This window comes from Diprion similis, chromosome 8, assembly GCF_021155765.1.
Source record: "Diprion similis isolate iyDipSimi1 chromosome 8, iyDipSimi1.1, whole genome shotgun sequence".
NCBI lineage: Eukaryota > Metazoa > Arthropoda > Insecta > Hymenoptera > Diprionidae > Diprion > Diprion similis.
The window spans coordinates 24,725,328-24,749,777 of NC_060112.1; the positions used below are offsets into that span (position 1 = coordinate 24,725,328).

Here is a 24,450-nt window from a genome sequence, read left to right on the forward strand (position 1 = left end):
TTTTTTTCTTTCTTTCTTTCTTTCTTTTAGTTATTTTTTTTTTTTTTTTTTTTGTCTGTGTTTTTGTGCTATTATTTTATTTTTACAGGAATAAACTATCATTATAGGCTTCCGTATAATTATAATATGGTTATGGCAGTACATTTACAATAAAGTCTATCATATATCTTCATGTTATACATACATATACTTATTGTGATTTTATACTAAATACGAAAATCTGAATAGTTACTACACCCACGATCACCGCCATCATTATCCACAATACCATTGAGGATGTGATCAAAGTAAACGAAATAATAACAAAGAATTATATTTAAGAAAAAATAATTTAACCCGGCACGTGTGGCCACGTTGTGAGATCTATTAATTTGAACACAAACAGAAAGTAAAGCCTTACATATTCTCGTGCATCAATAATAATTGGTTTAAATTTAAGCATTTATTTGGAATATTTCAGACACATACCCGTACTCTCTGAATGAAATTTACCTAACTTTTCTTTCTTTTCATTATTCGTTTTCATATAATATTTTCTGTTCATACATACACCTATAATATATGTATGTATATATCTTATATCTAGATAATTATTTTTTAAACGTTTTCTTCGTCATTCTCATTTTCACTTATATAATCCTTATAATATTCTCTCCCTTTTTATTTTCAAATTTTACCCACGTTGCGATATGTAGCAATCACGAAAAGCTGGCCAAAACGCTATAGTTGATTGGACCCCTGTTGCGCGCTGTCCGTCAAAAATAATCCATTTATCATACATGTATAATATTTCTAACTAGTAACCACACCTGTTATTTATCATAATTAAACCAAACGTTAAAAATCTTCTGCAGTATTGTCTATAAGTGCCTTCACGTGTCTGCTAAGTCCATCTAATGTTTCGTACACTCAGTCTAATTGTAAGCGATATATTCATAGCAGTTATATATGTATACAACACAATTCATTCTCTCTGATGCTGTGTTATGAATTGTGTTTGGCTCAATTTTACTCACTACATATTCGTAATTTAGATCGACGAACACCATGTGTAAAATATATCTCAGCCGAATGAATATATGTATATTATATATGTATGTATGCATGTATGTATGTATGCATGGATGTACGTTTTGTATATTGTACAGGGCGTTTTATTTATTTTTTATTTTTTTTTATTTTACCGTGACCCATATTACAAGTTATTTTAGTCACTTTTTGATATTTTATATTTATTTATTTTCACTATCTTCAAACTGGAAACGACTGCCTTATTCGGCTTCTTTCGTTTCTTGCAAGCCTATCCACGTTTTATTCGCAGCTACGTTTTCATTGGCCAATGTAACCAGCTTTTATTATAAATTACCTAAGATACGTTTTTAGCGGTATAAGCATTGGCAATGATTGAAAGTAACGAAAAGGTGCTACAGAAATTATACAAAAAGGAAAAAAAAAACCCAAACCCACATCAAAATAAAAGGCCAATTATGCGTTACCGTAGATCGGTCCTCTATGTTCGAGCGGAAACTGACAAAAAAAATAATAATAACAATAATAATATAAACAATGTTAATACGTTAATGAAACTACGATTTCGCTTGGTAATCAAATTCAGTCGTCGTAATTGTATCAGGACGTGCTATTTCTGTGCTTTTTATTCTTCGCCTTGTTGGGCTCAAACTCGTCCTCGCTGCGTCTCCGTTTCTCTTTGAGCTGCTTTTCCATGGCGAGCATCGTTATCATTCTCTTATGAGAATCGCCAACGATCCAGCCGTGCTGCTCCTGCCGGTCATCTTCCTCCTCAGCGTTGGCCAGAGGCTCCTCAACGATTTCCTCTTCTTCGTCGCTCGAGCTCGACCAGTAATAAAGCTGATTGGCTGCAGCCCGTTTCCTGCGTCCAATCGCGACGCCGACACCTTCTTCAACCTTGTTCCACGATTTGGTAGTACGCAGCTCTTCGTCCGTCGAGTCCCGCTTCATTCCCGACGACTTTCGATCCTTGCCGTCCTTTGCTTCCTTGCCGTTCAATTCAGCCGCCGACTTGCCACCGGTTGAATGCCTTTTATTCCTGCCAGACGAGTTCGACGTTTTCTTCGGCGATTTTTGATCAGGTTTCGACTGCTTCTTTGTCCGCGACGGCGACTCGTTGATGCTAATTTTCTCTCTGGTGGTGTCCGCTGTTTTTTCCATCGAATCACCCGAGACGCTGTCAGCTTTCTGGGGCTTTTGCTTCTTCTGCTTTTTCGGACTCGTTTTACTCTCAGCTCCTCCTTTGATATCCTCCTGATTGAAATCGCTGCCTTCGAAGGACTTTCCGGAATCCTTCGCAGGGGTCGTTCTCTCGTCTTTCTTCTTTCCAAGCTCCCGCAGGATCTCTTCCTGTATCGCCTTTTGCTCCTTGGCTATTATCTGCTCGTGTTTCTTCTCGATGTATCTTTCCTTCCGCTTCTCCCTCGACTCGCGTTTCTGCCGTCGCGGTTTCTCCGACGAATCCAAGGACCTGTCCCTGTCGTGATACTTCCTCAAACCGCTACCCCCCTCGTCGGACGAAGAGCTGCTTATCTCCGCTAGCAATCCTTGCTTTCCAATGGCGCATTTCCTCTGCCTCCGAGTCGGCTGCAGTTCCAACAAAATCCGTTCCTGCTCCTCTTGGAGTTTCTTGAGGTGTTGTTGTTTCCGTTTCTTCGACTCCTGCACCTTTCTGCTTAGGAACACGTGAAGTGGTAGATTGTCCGAGGCTTTCTCCGGCTTTTCATTTCCGGGCAGTTTCTCTGGCAGTTGAACCATCTCGTCCTCGTCGATTTTCTCATTCGCCGGACTCTCGGCATAGTTTTCAACGAGCTCTTCACCTTTAGCGACACTAGTATTATCCCCCTCAGTTTCTCCCTCCGTTGAAAATTTCTTCCCTTTATCCTTAGACCGGCTCGTTGATTCTTCGAGGGTTCCCGGTTGGTCAAGAAGATCGAGAGCCTCCTCAAGAGGAATCAGTTCGTCCTCCTTGAGGAACTTCGACTTCGGCAGGACCTCGGAATTCTCCTCGACCGCTTTGTCCGTCTCCTCGAAAACGGGGCACTCAGCATCTCCCTCGTCGGAGCTGTCTTCTCTGTAAAGGTCATCCATCTCAAACGAAGGCTCGTAATTGTTCCTGGCATTGCTTTCCTCGTCGCTGTCTCTTCTCTCGTCGATAACGAGCGGATGATCGGACATTTCAGACTCGGATTTCTTTGTCTCGGAATAATTTCTGGTCTTGTGCTCTTCCGTTTCCTGACAGAGACGATCTTCGGGTGATTTTTCGCGCGTGGGTTCTTCCGTAGCGTCGATTTCGTCGGGTAACAAATCCGCCGATTCACGATCCAAATCAAGCTCGACCTCCTCCTCGCTCTCTGACGAAGTCGACGACAACTCGGCGAACAGATTTTGCTTGCCTTTCGAGCAGGTTCTCTGGCTCTTTGATATCCCAACACCAACGTCCTCGGTCTTCGCAGCGGTTCTGAATTCGTCCGAACTGTCGTTTTCGTACCATGCCGAGGGTCGCGATTTCTTCCGCGACGTTTTACCCCGTTTTTTGGATTTCGACCTCTTCCCAGACTCGCTGTTACGCTTCGAGCTCTGCTTACCGCGCTGCACAAAATCGTCCATCGGGCCCAAAGCCTCATCTTCCCGTTTAACATCACTCGGCTCCTTGGCTTTTTTGGTTCCGGAATCGGCTTCGGCAGCGTCTTTTGGGCCAGTTCGTTCGTTCTGGAAGGCCTTGAGAGCGCCCTTGGTCTTCGGCGCGGACTTTTCTACCTCCTTGAACTTCCGGTCGATCATCGATTCGAGTCTGCGGTCCAGGATGTCCGCCTCCTTGCCGTTATCGAGGGTCTGGACGATGGCCTTCGAGGCCAGGCTGGCCACGTCAACCTCCAGAGGCGTAACCTTGCTCCGGAACGAGACGACGCTGGGCATCGCAACTTCCGCCTGGCTCTCCTCGTCGTCAAAATCGTAGACGTCCTTGACCTTGTCGCTGCGGATAACCGGCGGCTCCTTTTTGTCCGACGAAATATCCCTGCGCTTTTTCCTCTCGGCCATTCCGCTGTAGGGACTTTTCCGCACCAACGGAAACTCCTGCGAGCGCTGTTGCCTCCTCGACTTCTTCGCCGTCGTCGTGTTCTTGTTACGCTGCCGATGGACGTTCAGTTCCTTGAGCGCTGCAACCGCCACCACAACGGCTCTTGTTTTGTCGCTTTGGTTACGATCGTTCAGCTCTTTTTTACGTTCGAATAACTCTTTTATCGGGTTGCGTATCCTGCGGATCGGGAAATCCTTGCGATCCGTCGGTATGCTGTCCAGGACTTTTGGTTCCAGTTCGCCAATCCTTGTTGCCGATGGTGCTCGAGCGCATGCCAGCTCTGCCAAAACCGTCATCGGCGTCGAACCACTGAAAATAATAAACAAGTTGTTGAAAATAACATAACTTTGACAGATAGTATCGGAACTTGACCAAGACTAGCTACTTTTTTATCTTCATTTCCCTTAAACTATTTTCCTCAATCAATGAAGAAGGAAAATTCAATTCAGAAGACTCTAAATGTTCTGATTCCTCTGAAGAATTATTTTATTGTTAAATGGGCCAGTCATGAGCTGAGTTTTCCCGCCACCAAATTAGTTAGTAAATTACTTATATTTGGACATTCGTGGAAGTCAATGAGGTGTAAAAAATCTCATTAGCCAAGAATACAAAAAAAGTTGCCTGATCAATATGTTGTTCCATCAAAAGTTCTTGTGACACGTTTCTGAACATAAGCAGCATGATCGTTCCAAATATGATGACGTTTGGGACAACAGGAAAGGACCATTAAAGGCCATATGTAATACTGCTCTGAGAGGGTAATGCGTTTGGGGGGTATTTAAGGTTTTTTAGGATGACAAAGGGCAACGAAAGACGACACGGTTCGAAGTATAGCGTCAAAAGTCCGAAGCTTGGATCCATACCCACCAACATACGGGTCGTTGAACAGAGGACCGCACATGAGATGAATTAGGCACAATAGTGACGCCCTTAAACCCAAAACCATCATGCCAGCTCAACTAATTGAAATGATTTAAAGCCGGGTATGTATGTATGTACATTCAAAAGGGGTATGAAAGCTCTCGAGAAGTGAATGGTTTGCATAAGTTCAGCGATTGTCTCTGTGAACGATGTGGAATTTGGTTTTAAATTTGGTTTTTCCTCTCGAGTTTAGGTTCATATTAATCACTAAATTGAGGAACTGATTCAAAGCTAGAGAATTTTCGGAAGTTCGGGAGTTCGTTTGTCAAATCGAAACGCTGAAATCAGTAAGTAAAAAAGAAATGTAGAAAAAAAAAAATGACTAAAAGTAGGTAATACGACTTACTTGTGATCGTGTTTGGTAGTGTTCTGAAGTAGATTGGAAAGTGCGAGTTTGTCAAGAAGTCCACCCAAGGGGAATGTCATCTTATGCTTGAAGCCTGCGGATTCATGGGAAGCGTTTTTCGAGGCATGATGATGATGATGATGATGATGATGATGATGATCTTCTAGGCCCTTGGTGACACAGGAAGCGATCCTCGGTTCCTCCATGTGAACGGTTGAAGTCGGATGAGCAGTAACTCCACGTGGGGAATTCAAGTCGCGATGAGAAGGATGCCGGGTCGTCGGGTTGTTAGCTTCGCGGGGAAACGAGCTGGCGATCAGATTCTCGCTCTCCCGCATTCGCTGCTGTATCTTGTCCCGCAATTTGTTGTTATGCTCGAAGGCGACATCGAGACTATCTTCGTAGCCAAGGTTGTCGGGCGGCGTGCAAGACGCTTCGAGATCCGGGCTTACGGAGCGACTAGAATTCTCGCTTCGTCGATGGTGCACCGCGTGTTTCGAGTAGTCCTTTTCATTGTTCGCGTACCTCTCCTCGCCGAGTAACTGAAAAACAAGGCGCACAATTAGGCATCGGTGAAGGTAGAGTGCTTTGAGAAAAAGGATGTATACGGTATACACGAGTATATTGCAAGTGTAGAGAGTTGACACTGATCTTTTGAAAATATTTTTTATTCACTCGAATCTGAGTTTGCCCGCATGCTAATCGTAAGTTACTCTGAAACTAGTCCGCTAAGGAAAGAAGGAAAAAAAACTCCAATTTGGAATGACTCAAAAATATCGACAGTTTAGTGTTAAAAAATATTTGAATTCCAATTGACCTGATTCACGGACTCGAGAAGACTACCAAGGCTGTTCTGACTCTCTGCATCTCTGAACCTGTCGCGGATGCTCCTAAACCCGGATCCATCTACGGCGTCCTTAATCCTGTAGGCGTCTGAGTGGTCAAGTTGTATTTTCTTGGCGCCCCGGAGTTCGTTTTCGGATGTTTTAAGCCTGGAGCAGCACTCGACGAACAGCTTCTCGTCGCAATTGAGGACCTTGACTTGGCGTGGTTTCTGCAGAGAGGCAGCAGCAGTCTGAATGAGGGCGGGTCGGGGAACGTCGATGGCGTTATCCTCGAGGGCGTCGGTCGGAGCGATGATAACGACCTGGTGTTCCTCGGCGAGTTTCACGACCGGTGAATCAAGCAGCGGTAATTTTTTCCGTGCCTTATCGTCGGTGACAAAATCTTCGTTCGCGTCCGAGGCAACGCTGTCCATCGACGTGTCAGGTGTGTTCCTAATGTAAAGCGGCGATAGTCTGCATCGTGGTCCGTCGTCGTCCGACTCCGATGAATCGGAGGACTGTGAATTCCGGTCCGGAGTCGGCGACCGGTTCCTGACGCTGCTCGGGGCGACGCTGCTTTGCGCCGGTGACGAGGGTGGCGACGGTGACGGAAGTAGCGATGCCCATTCCGGAAGCGATGCCCGGTTCATCGAGTTCTCCGCCTCGGAAACAACGTTGCGCTCGTCGCCGGTCCTCAGGGGCTGTTTGCCGTCCGTACATTCGGCTTCGGCACCGAAGACGGGCCATTCGTCATCGCCTTGTTTAGCGGAGCGCTCGTCCTTGGTCGTTTCCTCCAGCTCCTCACGCTCGTTTTCGGAGGGGCCGTTCTGCTTGCCAACAGAGACTGCCTCCTCCTCGAAGGCCTTGGATATCCGCTCTTCGGCCCGTTTCTTGCTTCGACGACTGACCCGCGATTCACCGCGTTTCTCGTCCTCCCTGATTTTCACCCTGGAGCGATTCCGCCGCTTCTTCGAGTCCTCCGACGACAGCGACGCCCCGCGTCTCCTGGCGTCGTCGTCCGAACGAGAATCCCAGTCGTCCAAGACCTCCTTGACCTTGTCCTGGACCTTTTCCGACTTCTCACCGCCGAAGACCCGTCCGAATACGCTCTTGACAATTTTGTTCTTGTTCCTCGAATCCGACGACGCGTTTTCAGCCTCGCTCGATTCGCTGCCGGAACTCGGGGTCGCGTTTCGCCTCGGCTTTGGTCTCACCGACCTTGATTTTCGAGGTTGAACCTTTCTCGTCGACGGCTTTTCACTTTCGAATTCATCGTTCGACGGGCTCACTTCCCGCTGGTTCTCCACCGGCTTCGAAGCACTCATTTCCTGGTTCTTCAAAACTTTTCTAGAATCTACTGAAACCCGAGTGTCGGTCGAGCCCTCGTCACTTTCAAATTCCGCCGTGGTTTTCCGGCTCTTCGATCCGTTCGATTTCTCGTTGACGTCAACGAATCCAAGATGCGGGTCGACGGACTTTATCGTCCTCGAAGAAGACACGGGAAGTTCTTTCACATTCTCGTCAAAAACACCGGAAAGTCGGGAATTTCTGCTCTTCGACAAAATCTCAGCCAGCGGTCGATCCGAAGACGAATCGTCGTCAATGTCGAGGTTCGATGAAGCGAGAACGTCTCGTTGAATCTTGACAGGAATACTGACGAGCGGATGTATCGTCGCGGATAAATCCGTGCCATCTGTTTTCTGCAAACTGCCCGGCGCTGCTTCCTTAGTTTTCTCGGCTAAATCGGACTCCTCGGGTTCGGAACTCGGCCTCTGGAACTCCGTGGACAACTTTTCCGTCCTGGAGACACTTTTGCACGGAGTGTCTGTCTGACTTTCCGGCGGTGAGAGCTCGACATCCGTTTCCTTGTTGAGCTTCGGCTGAGGGCTGGGCGAGTCAAGGTCGAGATGTTCCTCGGCGAGGTTCCTCTTCTTCGCCTTCTGCGCGTCCTCAGCCGACGGATTCTCTTTCTTCGGGTTTTTATTCTTCGCGGTAACAACGCTGACCGCCGTATCAAGTTCGGGGCTGATGTGATCCGTCAGGACAAAATCGTCGTGAGTCATGTTTTCAGTTATCTTGCATATCTCCTCGTCAAGGAGTTCCTCCTCCAGGGCTTCCTCCTCGGATATCTGCGGCGTGAGCGGTTTTCTCGGTGCCCGATGAAGCGCCGTGTCGTCGGGATTCGAACCCAAGGAATCGACAGCCGGCGTTTCGTCAACGTCGTCGAGACTGTCCTCCGAGCCCCAGTAATCCTGCGTTCGACCCTCCTCCTCGCGATCCTCCTTCTCCACCGCCTCGTCACCTTGGTTAATGTCGCTTCCAGAGTTCTTTTCCGACTTGGCGATCTGAACGAGATGCGACTGAGACAAGTTATGTTTCTTCAGTGAACTCTTACGGGTGAAACTCGTCGCGCAAACCTCACAAAAGAATCGAGCTGCCTCCTTTGTCAGTTTCTTCTTCTTCTCGACTATCAATATTTCCCCGCTCTTCGTGTGACCCACAGCAAAGTTAGCCGTTCCCCGTTTCTTCGGGATCTGTTGCAGCTGGTCATCTTCTGCTGATATTTCTGTCGTCGCATCAGTTTCCGAAACCGGTACCGACTCGTTGAGCTTCGCGTCGCTTTCCTCGAGATCATCGATCGGTACATCCTCCTCGTTTTTGTCGGATAGATCGAGGTGCTCGTTGATCAAGGATGGTTCGAGACTCTCGTCTTTCTCCAAGTTCACCGATTCCTCCGGAGTCTCGATTTCGATTGGTGTACTTGACTTTGGAATCCGGTTGATTATCGTTGTCTCTAAATCCTGGCCAACATCTGCCGCTTTTGAACTCGATGATTCACCCGACGATTTCTGCCTCGTTGAACTCGCTTCATCGTTCGCAGAACCGAGCAAAGCCGCGGTGTCAGCCAGGGTGAAAGACCTCTTCGAGGACCGTCGCGTTCGCGAATGATGCGCCTCACCTACTTCCGGCACTTTGAACAGTTCGGGGTTTACTTCTTCCTCATGTTCGTCGTCGAAGAGTTCCAGATGATCCTCGGCCAGGGATTTCCGCTTCGAATTTCTCTGTCGGAGCGTCCGAAGGCGGTGAACAATTTGCGGGGACTCGGGCTTGGTTTTGGTGAAAGAATCGGCCGGAGTTTCGGCCTCGGAAAGAGTCGTCGAATCCTCGTCGTCTAAGTCGAGATGCTCGTTGACGAGCGAGGGTGTTTTCTTTGGGGTAAAACGAGACGTCTTCATCTTCTTGGACTCTTCGAGCGTCTCTTCGCTCTTCGACTCGTCATCTTTGTTCGATTTCTCTTCAGGTTTGCTTCCGCACTTCCTCTTTTTCGTCGCTATATTTTTCTCGCAAGCTTCGCCGACGCTGAATTCGAGCTTCGTATTCGCCTGGGATTCCTCAACCTCTCCGGTTATTCGTTTGACGTTTTTAGCCTTGCTTCCAGAGTTCTCGTCTCGATTATCGTTCTCCGAACTTACCGAGTCCCTATCTGCAAAAATGTCTGAGTTTTCACTAACGAGGGATGATTTCCTCTTCGAAGATCGTCGATGCGGTTCCTGCGACGATTCGCTGTCATCGTCGGTCTTCTGACGAGTCGTTTCTACCGATCTCCTCTTCGCGGCACGATTGCTCACCGCCGAATTTGACCTCGACACCTGGTCAGCCTCGACCTCAATCACAGCCGTATCTTCAACCTGAAGATTTTTCCTTTTGTTTGTATTTTTCGTAGACGCTTCCTCGTCGTCGTAGGTTTTTTCCGTATCGTCAATCACAAGCGGCAAGTGCTCTTCAATGAGCGACTTCTTCACGCAGGATCTTCGCCTCGGTCTTTTCGACTCGCTGTCCTCGGTCACTGATGTCTCGACACCAGTTTCGAGATCTTCGGTCCGCCCTTTCGTCCGCGGCTCGCTTTCACCACCAGTTTTTCGTTTCCCCGGCCTTGCAACAGTCTCGTTTTCCTTCTCTCCATTGCTCTTCGGCTTCTGTATAAGCTTCATTATGTCAGCGAGGCAGAGTTCGTCCGTTGGCAGATCGTCAACATCGTTGATCGCCTCGGCGTCGACGGACTTCCGTTTGTTCTTCTTCGGCGTGTTCGTTTCGATAGCTCGTTTCTTCGACACCGTGACGTCGTCGTTCTTCTTCACGTCATCCTTGGCTTCCGATTCATTCGATGCATCGATGATAACTAAATTATCAGAGGCACTTGTCACGATCAACCGATCCTCGTCGTAATCGGGCACAGAATCTGCGGTAAGAACCTCGACGGATTCGCTCTGCAGGTTCAAAGTCGGTACCGCGTTTTCTTCTCCTCCCTTTTCAACCCTAGAACCTTCTCCTTGACTTTTTTCACCAAGACTTAAGCCAGCCGCTTTGTCGTTCCGAGCCTGCGCCTCGTTGATGCTGGTAGTAAGATTTTCCGTGCTCTCCGTAAGATTAGGCGCAACTTCGTCGAGTATATTCGTCAACTCGTCGACGGCATTGTCGAGGAGAGATCCAACGTCACCCTCGACGAGCAAAACATCCTTTTGCTTCGCTATTTTCGATACAATTTTCTCCAAAAACGATCCCTTGCCTTTCGGCTTTCTCCGCGACAAATCCTTTATTATATCGTTCGAGGGTTCGAACGGCACTTGAAGCTCAACTCGATTCGTTGTTTTTTCCGCGGGCATTGGTTCCAATTTTGTCAAAGTTTCCGCAGTTGCTTGAGTTCCGCAAGCGCCGGAAGGCGCAGGATCTTGGACGACTTGATTTTTCTCAGCTTCTTCAGAGTCTTCAGGCTTATCAGACTTGCTTTCCGCTTCCTCAGGGCAGCCAATCTTCGTCTCATCAATACCACGGCAAATTTCGATCTCCAAGAGCGTCTCATCGCCAACCGAACCCTTTTCCTCGTCGGAGGCTTTCTCCTCGACAACGGCGTCTCTCTCAGGTTTCACCTGGCTTCCGGAAGTGGCTGGCTCGGCGTTAACCGAGGCGGTTTGCACCGTCAGAACAACGCTCTGCTGCGCTTCAACGGGAATGTTTACACCCTCGGTCAGGATCCCGATAACGCTGCCGAGGCGCTTAGCGAGTCGGTCACGGCCGGGTCGTCCGCTCTTCGTTTTCTTCGGACGAACGGCCCGCGGTTTTGGAACCATAACCGGAGTTTCCGACGAGTTCTCTTTGCCACTATCGACGTTCGAATTGCTCGACTCCCGCTGGAGCCGTTCAAGGCTCAGGTTGATCGGGGACTCGATGGCGGCCTCTTCATCTTCGTTGATGTGCTTCTCTGCGACTTCCGGGGCTTTGATACGGCCTCTACGTTTTCCGAGACCTCTACCACGCTTCGGCAGTCCCGAGTTCACCTCCTCTTCGGCTTCCGGTTTCCCACGAGAATGCGGACCTTCCGCATCACTTACGGAAGCCGGCTGATCATCGTCGTCGGCGTGTTTTTTAATACTGCGATTCTCACCACCGCCTTTTTGGGCGCTCTTTCTCCCCGATTTTCCGATTTGCAGCTTAGCAGAGACTTCGTCACCTCCGGTTTCCGTTACCTGATCCCGGCTCTTCGATGGTCTCGGCTCGTCTTGGGCCGCGTAGATTTCCTCGGCACGATCCTTGGCTGACGAAGTTCGCCCGCATCGTCTTGGATTCGGTTTGCATCCGTTGACGCTCGTCATCATCACTAGACTCTTTTTCTCTCCCGCGTCTTCCGCTTTCTCCCGGCTTTTCAGGGTCACGGATGGCTCATCCCGCGATCCTTCGACGTCGTCTCCGCGATCCTTGACCGACGATGTCCGCCCTGAGCGTCTTGGACTCTCTTTGTATCCCGTCGGGTTCTTGTTCGTGTTGTTTTTATCTTTTCCCTCCTCGACAACTTCCGCCGCTTTGGGTTCCTGCGCAGTCTCAGCCTCATCCACGCGTCGTTCCCTGGTCGACGAGGTACGTCCTGATCGCCTTGGGTTCTGCTTGACTTCCTTCGATCCGGTGAGCAGCTGCGCCGACTTCTTTTGCCCGCCCCTGTACCCGTCCTGAACACTCGCGCTCCTCTTTGGCAAGTTCTTTTTCTCCTTAACCTGCGTCAGCGAAGAAAACGACGCGGAGAACGAAGACACCTGCGCCTTCCGCTTGCCGCGCGGACCTCGAACACCCTTCTTACCGCCCTCCACCTTCCTCTGCGAGGAATTTTCCCGTTCAAACTTGCTCTTCAGTTCCGCCACGTCGATCACGCTCTTCTCAAGGACGTCGTCAAGGTCAAGGTGGTCCTCGGTCACCAGTTCCTTCTTTTCAGAGGCCCGGGAGGTCCGGCGAACGGTACCAACGGCAGCGGGTGAAAGTACCGGAAGCTCGTTTCCACGGCCCGGTATTTCAGGCTCTTCCTCGGGCTCGGACAGCTCAGAGTCTTTAACCGGAACAGCCGGCTCGAGGGTCGGCATTCTGTCGCCATCGGAGGACACGCGTCCGGTTATTTTAGCGGTCTTCTTTTTGCCGACCTCTCTGGTCACCTTGATCCTGGACTTGGGAATTACGAACTGCGGGATGCTCGCGCGGCGTCGCGGGTATCGTTCCGGGGTCGGCAGTTCATCGGAGCTGTGATTCGGGCTCCTCGCGAACTTTCCGTCGTTGGTTCTGAGCTGCTGCTTCGCCTTCAACGAGGCGTGCATCGAGGCAACGGGGTCGATGACCTTCCTCTTCCGCCTCTTCACACCAGCCTCTCCAGCCTCTCCTGATTCCTTGTTAGACTTAGCAGTTGCGACGAGTTGCTGCTGCTGCGCCGCTTGATTCTTCGGGTTTGGATGTTTGCCGGTCTTCAAAGCCGGTTTTTCCGGAACCACGTTCACCACCTTCGATCGACCGGAAACCCTGACGGCACCGAAAGGCCGTCCCCTCGTCCTGAGATGCTCGATGTTCGCGATGGTGCTGATTTTCGTCTTGACGTTTTTCTTCTTGCTCAGAACCGCCATGACGTTTTTCGCTTGGATTTTCGCCATCCTCGTTCCCGTCTCGTCGCCACGTTTTACCGACTCCACTGCCGGTTTCGTCTCGGAAGTTGATGATCGTCCCTGCAACCTGCATGTCACGACGCTCTCGATAGCCGCTGCTATGTTGTCAATTCTACTCCTGTTGCGCTGGAAGGATTTAGCGTTCTTCAGCAACTTGTTCTTCAGCACAGTCTTATTCCTCGACTGAACAGCCGAGGATGTTACGTCCGTCGATATTCGGGGTCGTGAACGCGTTTGCACCTGGGTAAAAATAAAAATATTCATCAATAACTTTGCGTCGAGTTCATTTCTAATAAAAGAGCGAGTGAACGGTAAGGATCAACAGGAAGACATGAACTTTTCTCTTTTTCTTTTTCTGAAAAAAAAAAAAAAAAAAAAAAAAAAAAAAAAAAAAAAAAAAAAAATGGCGATGGTATTATAATTACTGGTATATTCGGCGGTAGTTTCAACGTGCGGGGAAATTTATTCATGAATCATGAATAAAAATGTGCGTGACCTTGAACGAACTGTACGCCGCCTTCTTACAAGGATAACCGGCGGCAGAAAGACGCGTCAGCATTGACCGCTCCAGACAAGACTCGAGTCCTTCTAATCATCCGTTAAATGTGCGTGTGAACAAAGTGAAATGAGCGAAATGAAATTCGGTAGAAAAAGATGGTGGATGATAGAAGCCAAATGGTAAATCCTTGAAAAACTGTACAACTGGAGGATTATTATGCCACGATAAGGCAAGAATATCGCATCAAGTTCAAGGACCTTTCGAGCATAATTATTTCTTGAAAACAGCAACGGTTATTATAGTAGACGAAGTTGCTTAGGTAAAAATCGAGAAAAACTTGTGCAAAGGGCAGATTCCACTAGGACGTTGATGTGAACAACGAGTGGGCGACTTTACCGCTCGGAACACCTTGTATAGCGATCCACATAGACGTTGCAAGGTACACTAGGTGCCGGGATTCACGTTTTGCGACGACGAGTGGGGAATCCGTAGGCCGTGTCGGTTTACCGGTGCACACGCACACTGGTAGGGTCGAAGCTCCGTTCCTGACGTGAGCTAGCGGGTCCTGGATGCAGTGTGCGTGTCCGGTATCACCAATCAATACACTTCACTTACATCGGCAAGTTGTGTGTACGAGTAGTAGTAGTAGTGGTGGTAGTGGTATTAGTAGGAACTAGGAAGGAGAAACCGAAGAGGCTAGACGACGGATATTGGGAGCGAGGAGGAAATAGAGAAACGTGTAGGCAACTGGTCCTTATCGGTACCTCCGAGATTGCGTTTTTTCATCGATTCAATGGATGCGACCTTTGCAAAAATTTTGATGTTGTATGGTAAAAAATTCTTAACAAATTCAAGGACATTTGTGATGAAGAAAAATACACGAATGCAGAGGGTAGTGTGAGAGTTATATATATATACGTTATTTATACTACAACCTGTTAGTAGAGAAAAACGAGAAACGCGATTCCAAGCGGGAGTCCAATTTTTAAAAACAGGTAATCAGTGAACAGAGATTAATAAATCATTCGCAGCAAACTTTAAAAATAGAATATCTCCAGGAAACAAGAAAAATTCAAGGATATTTCCAGGACTTTTTAAGGACAAACAAAATTCCCATATTCAGGACATCAAGGTCTTCCATGACCACTGGATACCGTGATTTATAGAGTGAATCGTTGCGCTGTTCAAAGCTTCCAAAAATTATTGATATTACTAATAAATAAGAGTGAAACATAACTACGACGTGTTAAGTCGTTAATAAATGTGTAAACTGTGTATTACCCGAAAAAACGAATAGGAAGTTAAAGGTGAACATGCGTATTTCGGGAGATGTAAAATTCAGGAAGCTTTACAGGTATAAACTACTCGAAAACCTGTTTCTGAGCCTGCATTTGAACAAATACTTGTAAAACACATTCTGACGTTGATAATAAATCGGTTCAATTAGTTCTACTTCGAACGTATGAAAGAGAAAAAAGATGAAAAGTGTATTGTTTGTTAATCACCAAGTGTTTTAACATATACAATAAAGGTTACAAAATTTTGATTCGATTTCTTTTGCTGAAATCACAGCAAATGAATATTGCAACAATCCGAGGTTACAGTTTACAACGCATTTCGTTAATTTCTTACAGCAAAATAGAGAGAGAGAGAAAAACTAAGAGGGAGAAAAAAAACGGTGAAAGTTTAACGAGGTCCAAAATGGCGTTGATACTTACGGTTTGCGCTGCTTCCCGCCTCGATCTAGCCAGGTTTTCTTCTCTGAGAACTTTTCTAGATGCTCTCTTGGGAGGAAGGTTGGCCAACATTTTCTGGATACTTTCTCCTACGAACGAGCATGACAAGAGAACTGCCTAAGTTTATCATCAGTTTTAACGAATGTTTTTTAGGGCCTAATTCCCTCGCGTGCAGATATCGGTAATTAGAAATCGGGTTTATCGTTTAAAACGAAATATGGAGAATAATTGATATGATATCTTACGATCGCTGGGACGGACGCGGGGTCCGTTCGCGTGTCGATCCTTCGGGGTGTTGGCCCTCGGGGTCTGGGAATTCTGGATGTTCCTCTTCATGCCGCGCTGCCTTCGCCGGCGGCTTCTACTACCGAACGGCCGCCATTTGCACTTCTTTTTACCGTTACCAAAAAGCCCGAGAAGCCAGGTCTGGTCGCCGGCACACTCCAGCATGTGTCTGTGCAATTCTGCCAGGGTATTACAGTTCTTCGAACACTTTGTGCAAATCTTTTCCGGTGATATAGCCGCCCGTGCCTTCGCCGTCGGTGAACCTTTACCCGGCACGAAAAGATGCTTGTACAGATCACGCTGATCACCTGCGAACTCGAAGTGCGAACACCACACGTTCGGATGAGCGCACGATTTGTGCTCCTCCATTTCCTTCAGAGTCACCTGCGCACAAAAATTCAGGCCCAAAGACCGAGGTTTGGAGTTGAATAGTTTTGTAGCCATGATTAGTGATGTGTTTTAGCGAATTCGTGATAAAACGTGAGAAGAGGAAGATCAAACAAGTGTTTCGATGATGAAAGACCAATGCAAAAGGGGTTCGGAGAATTGGCCACGATGTTAAAGACTTCTAAAGACATTTTCCTTCCTTCGGGAAAAAGAATTTTATATAATTATATCGTGGGAGAAATCGTGCGATGAAATATGAAACGCGGTCTCTTTTATACAAAAGGTGAAAGAAAGCCGGTAATTAGTGCTCAAGGTTGACTTGGGTAAAGAAAAGTTCGAAGCGTCGAACAGAGCAGAAGATAAAACGAGAGAGTTGATGAAGCGAATCTCGTTTCTTGCTTTTCTTAAATATGGGCAATTAAGACTCGAAAAAAGTGGGAAACAAAATTGGGCTGTTTTTTCCTGCCAACCATTTCAAAGTCTCAGCTCTGAATGAAAAGATTGTTTACGACTCTGAAATCGGATGATTTTGGACTTTTAACGTTGACACTCGCTGTTCCAAGTGCAGATTTTAATACCGAAAAGAAGGATTTTCTTTTATACCCTGAATATTCGACCCTTATCCTAATTAGTCATTCAAGAAGACATTTTCCTCTCTGTTTCATTAAAATACTGGCATACATTGATTAATTTCACTTATTTAAAATTCATGACTAACAATAAAACAATGACACGAACAAATGTATGAAATTTGCTAAATTGGACAACTTTTAACGTCGTTCAGAATGAATAGTTATCGATGACGTCGAACGAACACAGTTTCCATCGCTTTGATGACACCCTCTGAACTTGATCATAGCCGAAGAATACCATAAAAACAAAACTGCATAAAAAACTCACGTGACGATCAGCGCAGGCACCGCAAATATAAATCCTGGGTCTAGACCACTCGCCGGTGAGTTCGGCGTACACAATTTCCCTGTGATCAGCATGACCGTTAACAACTTCATCCCACCTCTTGAGCCTCATAAAGCTGGCAAATTCTGAGGTAAACATGGTGGTCTTGGTGTCAATTTCGGCTAAATTGAGGTCAGAGCACCGCGGCGAGTTTGGCGATGATTCCTCGGATGGTACACTGGCTGTTCCAAGAGCATCGTGAGCATCACCACCGATGGGTGTATCCTCACCAGCCGAAGTCCCGGTGACATCAATATCGGTTTGTCCACCCTGTCTAACACCGCTCGTCAAACCATTCGAGTTTGAGTTTGTGAGCTGCTGTTTCTTCCTGAGCGTAAGCTGCGTGGATATGTCAAATTTGCTGAGGTCCTTAATGGAACAGGACCAAGGCTCCTTGCCGTCGTACTTCCTCGGGAAGTTGTACTTCTCAAAGGACACCCTCCTCGGATGAATCCTTGTCTTTCCTGGCCGTTGAGCGTACTCGCTCGAGTTCTCGTTACCGTCGTTCGAGTACTCCTTGTTGTAGACCGGCGTTGCAGCGGTGAGCGATATGTCTATGGGAAGTTGTATCTGGGCGACGTTGCTCTCGTAGAAGTTCTGTTGCTGTTGTTGTTGTTGTTGTTGTTGTTGTTGTTGTTGGGGCTTCGCCTCAACCGCCGGTATCACAGCCAGGGTCGAATTAGCCTGGAGTTTACCGTCAAGATGATGTAAAAGGTTCTCCCTGATGTTGCAGCTCACACTGCTGTAGAACGAGCTATCAAAATCGGGACTTCCTGGGCTGACGAAGGTTTCCTTCTTTACCGATTCCTGCACAGTTTCTTCGGTCTGTTCCTTCACCCTGGTCGTTACACTCGCCTCCTTTTCCTTCTCCTGACCATTGTGGACCTCCGTCGTGTGGCTCGCGAGGCTTTCCCTTGTCGCATAGCGCGTCGAGCATTGTACACAGGCGTGATACCGGTCCGGATGGCTCCGCACCATGTGTTTGAAGAGCCCGTCCAGGGTGTCGACGGTCTCACAAGGCACCGCCTCCGGCGACTCCGTCGTTTCGGAAGCCTCGCCGATTACCTTCTCCGAGCAGTACTGACAGGTCTGAACAGCCCGCCGCGAGTTCCTCTCTGATCTTCGACTCGCCCCGCCGACCTGGTGAACCCGATCAGCGTGCCGTTGCCGGAGCGATATCGACAGGAACTTTCTGTCGCAGTAGAGGCAGAGGTGACGTACCATCGGCGGCGATGGTCGAGACGGCGAACGCTGGGGAGATTGGAAAAAAGCGACGGGCTGATAGTCCTGGCAGGAACGCAACATCGGCGCGACCTTCTCCAGAGGCAAACTGCAGTGAAGGCTCGTCGGGGAGGCGATTTGGACCCGGGTTTCCTCCTTCGGTTCTACGTCGTCGCCGGTCGACGCTCTTCCCTCGATGAGGTTGTTTATGTCGTTCAGAAGGTCGTTCATCAGCTCCCTGCACGCGTCCATCAGCTTCTCGGATTCGCTGTCGTCTTCGGTCTCGTTGGAATGCTTTTTCGCAGCATCGTCCTCGTCAGCGACGGCGAGACAGTTTACGTCCTCGTTTTTGGCCCCCTCCAACGTCTCCTCAGCGTCTCTCTCAGGCTTCGCGTTCTCTTCTTCGCTCTTTACATCATCGGGACACGAAGTCGAAGACGCCTCGATCCGGTCCTCGGCCACGTCTTCGGCCTCGTCCTTTATCACACCGTTCAGAACGGTCATCACGTACTTTTCAAGGGTTTCCAAATTCCGTTCGAGGCTGTTGCGCCCGTCGCTGTCGCCCTCGTTACGCTGCTGCTGTGATTCTTGTCGTTGCTGTTGTTGCTGGGGTTGAGGTTGAGGTTGAGGTTGAGGCTGAGGTTGGGGTTGGGGTTGGGAAGACGACTCGGGGACCTTCTTCCTCAGGTTGTTTATAACGTTGCTCAATCTGCTCCGCTTGTCGAGTGCCGTCTGAGCGGTTTTATTACTCTCTGACAAGCCTCGATCGCCGCTCGCACTCGCCGGGTGACTCACCCCCAGTTCTTCTAGGCTATGACTCGACGCTACCATGTTTTTCGGCACGACACTGCGGTTTAAACTCGACGTAGTACAGATTACCTGCCCCAATGTTATGCCGGCGACCACCGCTGAGCCGGGATCAACGACCAATACCTTCGCTGATGCTGTTTCTGCAACGATCAAAGAAAGACAATTTTTCAGCAAAGAAACAAAACCTTGACAAATTACAATTATGCGTATATATATATATATGTATATAATATGTGTATATACTGTTCAGTATAAGTCAATAACGTGGTATACGTTTCGAAAGTATTGGACCTGTGAGATTGAAGTTGGTAACGTCAACCTAACGAAACATCAGGTGAAATAGCTATTTATGTGGCATGCCCGTAAACCGGCTGTTTTTTTGGCAAGGATAAAGATTTCAGGACGAGCTTAAGACGAGCCGGAAGCGAGTACTGAAATTATCTGAGCCAAAAAACGGTTTACGAGCATGCCACATGCAATATTTTTTACGGTATGGGTATTGAAAAGCAAAACGAAGAGTGAGGTTATGTCGCGATCTGTTCGACGAAGCAACTTTATTCGGCAGTTTGGGATGCGCACTTCGAACTGCGCATCAAAACTGCGGAATAAAGACTTTATTCCGCAACTTTGTTCGCTGCCGTATGAAGCGTCACTTTACGAAAAGAAAACTGCTACAAAAAGTGAACTTTTCAATGCCCATGCCGTAAAAAAATTATTATTGCGCAATTTTAGAATGGTTTCGAAGGAATTGGCTTTTCAAAATAAGAGTATACTTTTTTTTATATATCACTGTTGACTAAATTTTTAAAATTGTTGAAGGTAAGAAGTAACGATTACCTACAGTAACATTACTAATTTCATCCTCATTTGAATCTCAAGTGTAAGGTACTATTTTCTGTTCCATATTCTCTCATAACATTTCTACCGTCTGTTAAACCAATTTGTGATTATCTATTTCTGGCATACAAATTCTGTCAAAGACTATTATTATCTATTTCTGCTTTACAAATTCTCTCAAAGTCTGTTATTATCGTTGCATTCCAGCCTAGGAAAACATTCTGTTACTCCGTTTGACGATTACATCTAAGTATAACGGACTTGTTTCTGACCTGCGTTAGATAAAGTTTCGAAGCAATGATTCATACCTGAATTTACACGACGACGATGAACGAACCTTGAACTAACTACTTTCGGTCGAACATTTCAGTGTAGATACAAGTTATCAGGTACAGCGTTTTTTACATAATTATCCAAAGAGTATAAAATGTTTCAAACTGTCGAAAATCTGTGAAAAAAAAAATAAATAAATAAATAAAATAAAATAAAATAATAATAAATAAATCCTGTCAAACTACGTAATACCTAATGCTAACAACAATCTAATTTCGGCAATAAAAGAAGAAGAAGCGCTCGAGTAATAAGGGTGGCTAGATAATCAGGTCATGATAAACGGCGAGACTAGTTACGTTTCTCATCATGGCGAATGTGAGCACGAGTATAAGTTTCTAAAATAGCATCAAGAGATGCTAGAGTATTCATTCGACGGGTTGCACCTCTATACTGAGCGTTTGCCCAAGCTCGATCCTAGCTTCCGTTTCTCCTCACAAGACAGACTTGCGATGTGAAAATTTATTTGTACAAGAATCGGCTGCACTCGCGTGAAGCTTCGGGCTCATCCCCTTCTCCTCCTCCTCCCCCTTCATCATCGTTATCATCGCAGCTTCCCCCTCTTATTTCAAAGCCAGAGCCAAAGAGCGCAAAGTACGAGGTGAGAAGAAGCGTTCAAGTGCATGTCTCGAGTCATTATATACGCGGATCGAGACAGATCGCTCGGCGAGATAAGATAAGAAAAACAGGCCGAGCTGTGCACGTTTATCGTTCCGCCGAATCGGCGATCAGCGTCGAAGAAAAAAAAATAAATAAAAGAAAAAAAAGAAAATCAACCAATCAGAAGTTGAGCGACAGTCGGAAGAAGGTAGACGATCCCTCTATCTCTCTCTCTCTCTCTCTCTCTCTCTCTCTCTCTCTCTCTCTCTTTCTCTTTCTCACACACTCTACCTCGCTTTTTCTCTCCTCTAGACTTTATAACGGTATACGTATACAGCATCGATAAGGAATGAAGCAAGCGGTTCACCCGCGGGCCGTAATCGAGGCGCGACGCGGTTAATTCGGATTCCCGACTGCATCATGACGCCGTCGGAATTGCGGATTATATACTATATATAGGTGTATTATTATACGCATCGTTGTGTCGCGTGAATGTTTAAAAAAAAAAAAAATATATACATATACGTATATATATATATATATGTTAATATATATTATAATTGCAATTCTTCATGCCAATAAACGTTGACCTGCAAACGGCTGCTAAAAATTGTACAACGTACAACGTTAAAGCGCATACTATACATATACAAGTATGGACCATATATATGTAGGGCATTCCAAGTGAAATCGAGGCGTCATTTCTCACCCTCGGGTCATCAGGTCCGTGAATAAAAATTTTTCCGCATTGATTTGACTTACAAAAATTTTTTCTCATTAATTTCCCGTATTGATCTTTTTTTATTAATTGAAAAAAAAAAAAAAAAAAATAAAGAATTTATTTTGGAAAATGTGAAAATTTTCCAAGACATGTTTTCTTTTGATTTATTTATTTATTTATTTTTCACTCCTCTGAGAACCGTTAGGAATTAAATGTTTTAAAAAAAGGAACCACGAAGCAGCCGCATCCCACTTTTAAATCATGATAGATCTTACTTATTTACTGCCCGAAATCTGTGGAAAAAGAAATTGCACAATTTTAAAAACGGTGTTTTTTTTTTCTTTCTTTCTTTCTTTCTTTTCTTATCTCTTTTTTTTTTTAGGCAAAAACGATCGTCGCGACACCATAAAAAAAAAAAAAAAAAAAAATTGGGCTTTCTTTTTTCTCAAGTGGTATCAATGCGAAAAGAAAAAAAAATTTATACAACGATCTGATGATTTGAGGGAAACGACTTCTCTATTTCACTTGGAATGCCCCATATATATATATATATATATATATATATATTTATATGTACAATACATGTGTGTACAAGATATGCAATGTAAGGCAACGGCTGTGATCTGCGCGTCAATTTCACTTACATATATATATATAATATAATATAATATAATATAATATCGAACACGTACGCTAGACGTGTAATTATACTATAAGTAATAGTTTTGCGATATGATATCGAAATGATGAATAAACATTCAATAGCCAATCGAAGAAATGAACAGAGAAGAGATATGTATTATAATGTAGTATCTATAGAAAGAGACGGAATACATAACAGCACGAATGAAGAATAATTTCTCATTTTATACGTGCGTATACAAAGCGTGGATAACGTTTATATAACAATAACAACAACAACAACAGCAACAACAATAATAACAATAACAATAATAACTTCTACTGTTAAATGATCGGTAAAAATAACCTGCTTCAACGATTCTATCTCTTTCCACCCTTCGGTTGAGTTGCGTACCTACGTAGAACGAATGTACGGAAGTGTGATTAAAATATATATGGGGTATTCCACGCCAACTCGACCAGTGTTAAACCCCGACCATGTCGATATCATTTCATACTTATTTTCCAACGTTCTATTCGGTAAAAAAAAAAAAACGTGACCTGATTTTTTTTTGCAACTGATTTTTTACTGTACCGTTTATTTTTTCTTGTTATAAATATCTCAAGTCGAGTGCGAATGCTCATTTTTATAAATCTGAAAAAATTCCCCAAAATCCAGTAGACCCCCCCCCCCGGCAAGGAAAACTTGGGCCGAATTTTTTTTCTATCTTTTCATCACCTAATTTGGAATTTGGCAATTTTTTAAACACAAAATTATCTTCACTAACTAGAGAGTGACGTATCATGGAATTGGTGAAACCGAAAATTTACAAGTAAATCGACCCTTATTTGACACTTTTCGATTTGATCCCGTGTTAATTTTGGTTTTAAGAACTCGGTGTATTTTTTTGGCGCGTTGATTTTTTTATCTTTCTTTCTTTTCATTTCTTTTCTTTTCTTTTCTTCTTCCATCCCTCTAAAAAAAATATAAATATATATATATATATCTATAGTATAAAAATAGGACAATTTTGGAATATGAAAATTAAAAAGAAGAAGAAAAAAAAACAAAGAAATCGATCATACCTGTATTCATATAATAATAATAACATATATATATACAATATACCTAGTACAACGAACCTCGTGCGGTAATTAATTTCTACAGAGGGCCATTGCACGATTTAAAACCGTCCCAGTAGAGAAAGAAAAAAACGTGTAATAGAGGCAAGAGAGAAAGAAAGAAAGAAAGAAAAAAAAAAAAAAAAAACCGCACTCGAACACGGGAAGGATAAGTAATTATCTCGTACGTGTTTCCTTATTTTTCTTCCTTATGCCACCTTCAATTCCCTTATTTAAAACGACCCAGGGTTAATTTCACAGCGACTAACAGCTCATTAATGATACTTCATATAATCGTTCAGAGAATCAAGAGTATTTCACCTATTTTTTTTTATTGCAATTTAAACAATCTTGTCACAAATATTTAATCAGGAATCGACGCATCATTTCATGCTACGTAATATATTGATGAGAATAATAATATAGATGGAAATAAGTCGAGTGTTCGTCTGATTTTCGACTATACCTATATAGTCAATTATTACGTGATGTATAATCAATTCTTGGGAAAAATCAAGGATTGTTTGTCGTTACTATATGTGAATGCAAAGTTTTTTTTTTTTTTTGATGTTTTTGAAACAGCGCAGATCTCGAAATAATACCGTATTAAGTTTAAACGTATTTTAATTTTTTTTTTTTTTTTTTTCAACAAATCGATGTTCAATAATTAACTACAATAATTAAGGACAAACGATGTTGAAAAAAAAAAAAAAAAAAGTATGAAAAAAAAGCAAGAACGAAAAGCATTATTATTAGTAGACACACACAGAGACGGGATTATGACAAGTGTTTTTGAATCGTTTCATACAATGTTTCCGTGTCTGTGTGTGTGTGTGTAAAACGTTCGCTCTGTATTATTATTAAACGTCTATATATAGGTACATACACACATATGACAGGTTTATAGCTACAGTATTTAATTGCACAGGTTGTACATTCGCAACGTGCGCGCGGCATATGACTGCCGTCGTGCAATGAGAGAAAGAAAGAAAGAGAGAGAGTGAGAGAGTGAGAGAGAAAATGCGATCTACCGTTAATGACGATAATAAATTTCCAGCGGAAAACGCGGGTGAACAGAAACGATGATTCTGAGACCCTCGTCGTCGTCGAGCGATTTTAATTACAAGTATAGGTATGTATATATATAT

At 45.2% G+C, this 24,450-nt stretch overlaps 1 protein-coding gene and 1 long non-coding RNA gene across 3 annotated transcripts; one reads left to right on the forward strand and one right to left on the reverse strand.

Annotated features, from left to right (window-relative positions):
• Window positions 1-999: 999 nt before the first annotated feature.
• Window positions 1,000-24,450, forward strand: LOC124409765. Its single transcript, XR_006929538.1, has 3 exons — window positions 1,000-1,126; window positions 22,155-22,163; window positions 24,435-24,450. It is a non-coding gene; the product is annotated as an uncharacterized LOC124409765 (long non-coding RNA).
• Window positions 1,154-19,154, reverse strand: LOC124409752. 2 transcript variants are annotated; one of them, XM_046887575.1, is made up of 7 exons: window positions 18,904-19,154; window positions 16,984-18,870; window positions 15,657-16,080; window positions 15,394-15,500; window positions 6,196-13,416; window positions 5,379-5,920; window positions 1,154-4,420 (listed from the first exon to the last, which is right to left on the reverse strand). In XM_046887575.1, exons 1-7 carry the CDS (start codon window positions 19,090-19,092, stop codon window positions 1,630-1,632), a joined length of 13,161 nt encoding a protein of 4,386 aa, XP_046743531.1. In that variant the 5' UTR covers window positions 19,093-19,154; the 3' UTR covers window positions 1,154-1,629. The 2 variants fall into 2 exon arrangements, with proteins under 2 accessions (XP_046743531.1, XP_046743530.1); XM_046887574.1 differs by having other exon boundaries at window positions 15,394-15,524.